Here is a 6,507-nt window from a genome sequence, read left to right on the forward strand (position 1 = left end):
CACCCCGACACCTCCGGCGCGAGAGTGATGGGGAAAGCGAGGCACGGGCTGTTTGCTGACAGCTGTTTGCTGACAGCCTGTCCCAAACCATGTGCAAAACAACCACAGATGGCCCCTGCGCTCCGGTGCTTTCCATCTCCCCGTGGTTTCCGTGGGAAGCTGGAGGGGGGAGCTGCCAGCCCGAAAACCCCCCCTGGGGCAGCGCTCAGCCACTGCAGCAGGGCACAAGAGTGCAGGTGGGACAGGGCACGGGGGGATGCTGGACGGGGCAGCGGGGCTGTGCCAGCTCAGAGGGACTCAAAACAGCCCAAAGGGGGGGCATGGCTCAGCAAGGAAGCAGTGGGGCTGGACGGGGTGGCCAACAACGGGAAATTTCGTAAATTGGCTCGTACCCACCTCGCCTGGCCGTCATCACCACGAACTCCTGCAAGAGCTGCCCCTGGCTGGAAGCACGGGCTGTGCTGTGAGAAGGAAGCGAGCTGGACCTTCCCAGGCTGGGTGTGCTCCCTCCCTGCTCCCGGTGTGCCGGCACGGGGAGAGGGGGGGCTGCGGGCAACAGCACCCCCTTCCCCACGGGATCCCCTTAGCGTCAGGGTCACAAAGAGTTCGGTCTGGTTGGTGGCACCTTCCTCCACCCCCATTTGCACCAGTCCCGCTGCCTGCTTCTCCACCCCGCTCCCCCAGCCCCATGCAGGGATGCCTGGTGACAGAACATGATAATGATGATGATGATGAAGGTTGTCCTCCTCATGCTGCAGGTCCCAGCCCGGGAAGGACCAGCTCTCCACTTTGCTCTCCCCAGGAGATGCTGCCTGCCTTTGGAGGAGCAAACTGGGTGAACTGGGCAGAAGGGGACAGGCTGCCTGCATGCCCGCAGGGTTATGCCCAGTGGCTGCCCTGGCTCCTGGGGAGGGGGCACTGATGCTGGTCCCATGGGGTGCTGGGGTGGGGGACACACCAGCCTGGCCTGGCCCCAGGTTTGTTTCCCCCCCTGGCAGAGCACGGGCTTTGCCTCCCGGCCGGGGACCGCTGCTCGCTTCCCAGCTCCGGTTCTCCGTTCTCCTCCCGGGCTTCCTGTCTCACCGAGGCATTTCCATGGGCCTTGCCTCAATTACCGGAAAGCGCTACCTCATCTCTTGACGAGGCGCCAGGGAAGCAAACACAGGCGTAGCCCCCTCCGCCCCTCTCTTCCCCTCCTCCTCCCCTCTCTCCAGAAGCTTCCCCGGCTACGGGGGAGAATGAGACCTCCCTGCTCCTGCCACCCAGCCTGTCACCTCGACCTCCACCAGCCCCAGTACAGCCCCAGTACAGCCCCAGTGCAGATGGGCACCTGCTGCCCCACAGCGCCCTGGAAAGTGGGGAAATTTTTCTGTCCAGCTGGTGCAGGAACGAGAATGCACCGCGTGTGTGTACATGTATGTGTACATGTGTGTGAGCCTGTACATGTATGTGTGCATGCACAGCCTGCTCAGGAACATGCCGTGGCTGATCCTAACCCCATCTCCTGCCTGACCTGCCTGCAGGAGCTGCCAGCTCAACCTCCTCCCAGCCCAGCACACGTCCAGGCACCTTCTAGGCTATTCCCAGTTCCCAAACTGGGACCAGTGACTTGGGCGCTGCTACAGCAAAAACAGGAGGGAGCAGGCAGTGAACTGGCAGACAAATGTGTCTGTGTGGGGGCAGGAAGGAGGCACAGGTATAGAGAGTTGGGAGATGGGCAGATGTGCATGTGCATCGTTAGGTGTGCGGGGGGGGCGGATGACAGACAGACAACCAGCTCATCACAGGCACCCCAGGCTCACCAGCCCTTTTCCACATCCATGAGGGAAAGTCCCCTAACACCTTCCCAGGAGACAGTCCAGGGAGGCAAGCGTGGACCCAGGGCCCATCACCGGGGTGTCAGGGCTGCCCAGCCCAGGGAGAAGAGCAAAGACCCAGCAGCTTTTGACTCCACTTCAGAGACCTGAGCCGCTGGGAGGAACTCGGGCTCTGCTCCGAGAGGTCAGCTCCTCACCACAGCTTCAGCATTCACCCTCCCACCCTCTTTAGGGTTTGGGTGTCCCCGTGGCAGGCGCTGGCACAGGATGGTGCTGCCACAGCAGCTCCTCTGCTCTCACCCATGCGTCCTCAACCAGTGTCAGCCTGATGCTTGCAGCCCATCATCCTGCATGTCCTCCTCCGGGCCACCGCACTCCCAGGCAATGCCCGTTCCCAGCCACAGGGCTTTCCCTGCCCGTCCTTTGATCGCCCCCAGCTCGCAGGCAGTCCTGCCCACGGTCCTGTCTCTCACCTGGGCCCCCAAAGCTTCGTGAACCAGAGGGGGCTGTCCCAGCAAAGATACAGAGGTTTTCTCTGGAGTGTCTCCAGCAGCATGGAGCCTCTGCTCCTCATGACAGTTTAGGTCCTCCTAGATAATCCCTTAGGGAACCAATTTACATGTACTGTGTTAATTTTGTATATCTTAATTTTATATACACTTGCAGGTTTTTGATAAGAGCGCCACTCCAGCCTGCAGCGATTTGCAGGTCAGGGGCTTCTTGATCTCAAGCCATGATCCCAATGATCTCAATGATCCAAATAATCCAAATAATCTCAATGATCCCGATGATCCCAATGATCCCAATAATCCAAATAATCCCAATAATCTCAATGATCCCAAATGATCTCAATGGTGTCTATGATTCCAATGATCTCAACGATCTGCCTGTGCTTGTGAGTCTTCCATGGATGGTTTCTTCTTGGGCATAGAGACCTCTGGGAGCTGCAGGATGGAGCCCTCCCCTGCCTCTTGCTCTTGGGACACCCCGGCACCTCTTCCCTGGCACAGCCCGAGGCAGGAGCCCCGTCTGGAGGGTGGTATGGCTTGGGGGGGGTGCTGAAAGGCTGTGAGAAACAGGGTTCTGGAGGATCCAGGAGGTGGCTGGATGTCTGGACAGATGGACAGAGAGGCAGGACAGACAGATGTGCAGAAAGCCAGCAGTAGGTGAAGGCAGCCATGGATGGAGAGCCGTGGGGCTACATCTGATGTGGCAGCCAGGATGAAGAGAAAAACAAAAACTGGGAGAGAATCATGCGTGGGGACGGAGAAAAGACAAATTAATGGTGTAACAACACCAGCAGAGGTGGAGGATTGTTGATGTGTCTCCTCCCTCCCCCCAGCATCCCCGTCCCAGGCTGTTTTGGGACCCTTATCCCCCTCGGGGGTCTGTTCCCCCCTCAGCAGCCTGTGGTCCCCCAGTTTGGGGAGGCCGCAGCGAGCCCGGGGCCGAGTGGGGAGTTTAGGTTTCATTCCCGGCGGCGGCGCTGGCCCTGCCTCCTCCTCCTCCTCCCGCTCCCACATCTGCAGCTGGAATTGCAATTTGAGGCGCTGGCTGGGCTGGGCGCCGGCCGGGAGTGGGAGTGGGAGGAAGGCGCTGGGGGAAGCCAGAGGAAGCCGGAGAGCGGGGGGCTGTGCGGCAGGGCCGGTTGCGTGGGGCAGGCCCGGGGCCAGAGCCGCTGGGCATCGCCGGCAGCCGCGGGCAGGAGGGCATTGGCCATCGCTGGAGCCAGCACCCGGCCGGCACAGATGGAGCGAGGAGGCGGTGGCTGGACTGAGGGGTCCCCAAACTGTCCAACCCCCCCGCCTCCCCAGAGGTAAGCAGCTGTGGGGCTTCCTGGGAGCTGGGGACCATCAGAGGCACCACCCCAGGCGTGGGGACGGTGGGGACCTGGCGTTGACCAGCTCTTCCCTGGGTGCCACCACCCTGGCTGGCTGTGAGCGAGCACGCTGGCACTGTGGGGAGTGAGGGGTGTCAGGACTGCGGGGGGCTTCCCCCAGCAAGGAGGCGGGCTGCGGGCACGGGAGGGAGTGGGGATTGCTGTGATGAGCCCCCCCTGAGCTTCCATGGGCTCTGTGCACCCCGTCCTGGGGGGACAATGCTGTGACTGGTGGGGGGTGCCACCACGAACCACAGGGACAGTGCCGTGACATGCCAGCACCGTGCAGGGGCAAGCGTGTGGCAGCCCACATCAGGGCAGGCTTTTGGAATATCCCACTGGCTCCTGTCTCCCAGCCATGGCCAAGCGATGGCAGCGGGAAGGGGAGCACTCCCACAAGCGGCCATGGAAACCTGACAGCTTTCCCCGGAGGATCTGGGGGCTCCCCAGCCCCACAGACACGCTCGCTCCCAGCCTCCTCCCCATTCCCCACACATCTGGATCCCAGCGCCACAGCTGCCCTGATCCCTTCCTCCTGAGAGGGGCAGCCCCAGCTGTGAGGACACCCTGCTTGGTGAAGCCGGTGTCCCCATGCCACGGTCTGCAAGGACATGCCCCGGGGCCCTGCCTGTCCCCCTGCCTGGCTCGGCTGCCCCTGAAATCCTCCCAAACTTGTTTCCTTTCCCTGTTTCCGTGAGCAGAGGCGGAAATGGTGGAAAGTCCTCAAAAACGCTGCTCCTGCACAATTTGCCAGAGTGAGTGCTGGGAGCTGCTGGGACCTTCTCCCTGGCAGCGCGGCAGGGTCCCCTGGATGCAGGGGCTTCCACTCGTGTCCCTGGGAGGGTCTGTGGGTGCAAGGCAGCTTCACGTGCAGGCAGAGCCATCACTGCCCAGGATCTGCGTGGGGATGGCACTGGAGGACACAAGGGCTCGCCACAGGCGTGTGACCTGCTCACACGCATGTACTCGGGAAGGGGAAGGTCCACTTGCATCCACCGTCCGGGATTGTGGAGGTGCTGGGCTCACTGGGTACCCCAGAGCCTCGCCAGCCCCCATCCAGCACAGGGCACAGAGGTTGGGTCCCCACATCTGCACAAGGAGGGGCGTGGTTGAACAAAACCCCTCAGTGGGGCTGGAGGACACCTCAGACCCTTGGTGTGCTGGCACCAGCTGCCAGGGTGGGCTGTGCCCACTCACCCTCCTCGCTGGGACCCCAGGCAGGGGCTTGGCAGCTTGGGGACAAAGGCAGCCATCAGCCAACCCCCTCCGGTGAGATGTGCTGTCAGAGTTTAGTTTGCTGAGACAGAGGATTTAAGCCACCCAGAGCCTGAGGGTCTGCACAGGCTCCAGACCAACTGCCCGGACCATCCCACAGCCACAGAGGAGCAGGGAATGAAACCATTTAGTCCCCAGACCCAAAGGTCTTGCTTCTCCCTCCTGCTCAGGCTGACAGCCCCACACATCAGCAGGAGGCAAGTGGCGTCCACCAGGAGCTCAGACCCTGGGGACGGGGATGCAGAGGATGTCACTGTACAGCTCCCGTTAGACTGGGCTCCAGGGTGACAGACTCAGGGTCATCCCCCACCTGGCCCCGGTGCAGCACAAGGGGTGTCTGACCTGCAGCTGGGACAGACAGACACCAAAAAGTGCAAGCTAAGCCCCAAGCAGAGCTTCTGCCAGAGGAGACACAAATTCCTGGCGCTGGAGGGGCGATCCCCGGAGCATGTCCTCGCAGGGCACTCTCACAACCTCGTGGAAAGTCCATTTTTGGTGGAAAAGCCCCTCTGACAGCCTCAGCCTGCCAGATGTCCCTCCCCCCTGTTCCCCCCATCCCAGGACCACCAGCACCACGTTCCCTGTTGCGGTTTGACCCGCAGCCTGCATCGGCCACGTCTCCTCCTCGCTCAGCCCCTGGCCGCCCGCTGCGAGGGGGTGGCCAGAGCAGAAGCCCCCACCCTGCTGCAGGGAAAGGCTCGCCACCTGCCATTTTTAGCACCAGGGGTTTTTTCTGGGGAGGCTGCCGAGAGCAGGGTCTGGCCGCCGGGCCGGCAGCGTGTGGGTGGGTTTGGCTGGGAGCAAAGCCTCTCCCCGATGAGCTAAGCCTTGTCCTGAGCCCCCAGCTCCGGGGGATGAAAAGCGGCCGGCGCGGGACAGGCAGCCTCAGAGGCCAGGGGATGCTCTCGCGTCAGGCAGAGAGCCAGGAGCTGGCTCATTAGCTGGGAAAGCAGTTTTGGAGCTCATCAACACTGGGTCGCAACCCCTAGGACAGACATGGACGCCTTCAGCCGTTCCTGCTCCTGCCAGCGCGGCCACCGTGCTGCAGGGAGTCTGGCCCTGGGCAGCGACAGCTTCGATTAAGAAAATAACTTTAAAGGATGGCCTGCCCTCAAGTTTCTTTCTTTGATCAAGCCTAAAAATCTGCAGCCTGGACCCCACGCTGGTGGGAGGACATTTTTCACACATCTGTATCACGCACATCTGTCTGACCTGCTTCATGAAAGGAACCCAGTCCCTCCCAACTCCCTGCGAGGTATTTGAGTAGGGCTTGAGCCCGGGATCATCCAGTAACGCTCAGGGGGTGAGGGGGCCCTGTGGACACCTCAGTCCATGGCACGCTGTGCACCTCACTGCTGAGGGGACAGTCAGTGTCTCCAGGCACACAGACACTCATCCCGTTGTCTCTCCTTCTCTTGCAGCCAGGAAGGCCAGGCCGCCATGGCGACGTTCCTGGAGCCCGGGATGCAGAGGCTCCAGATGGGTAAGACTGGTCCCCAGGGAGGCTGCCCAGCAGGGACAGCAGTGGGTGGGTGG

The 6,507-nt window shown here is 61.9% G+C and overlaps 1 protein-coding gene across 1 annotated transcript in view; it reads left to right on the forward strand.

The window, feature by feature from the left end:
• Positions 1-3,379: 3,379 nt before the first annotated feature.
• The window catches only part of HSPA12B (heat shock protein family A (Hsp70) member 12B), a 13,504-nt gene continuing 10,376 nt past the window's right edge, over positions 3,380-6,507 (forward strand). The window contains exons 1-2 of the mRNA XM_014936065.1: positions 3,380-3,633; positions 6,393-6,454. Coding sequence (XP_014791551.1) covers positions 3,566-3,633; positions 6,393-6,454 — 130 coding nt within the window. The 5' untranslated portion in view covers positions 3,380-3,565. The remainder of the gene's footprint in view (positions 3,634-6,392; positions 6,455-6,507) is intronic.

This window comes from Calidris pugnax, unplaced genomic scaffold (genome assembly GCF_001431845.1).
Source record: "Calidris pugnax isolate Ruff unplaced genomic scaffold, ASM143184v1 scaffold14, whole genome shotgun sequence".
NCBI classification, from domain to species: domain Eukaryota; kingdom Metazoa; phylum Chordata; class Aves; order Charadriiformes; family Scolopacidae; genus Calidris; species Calidris pugnax.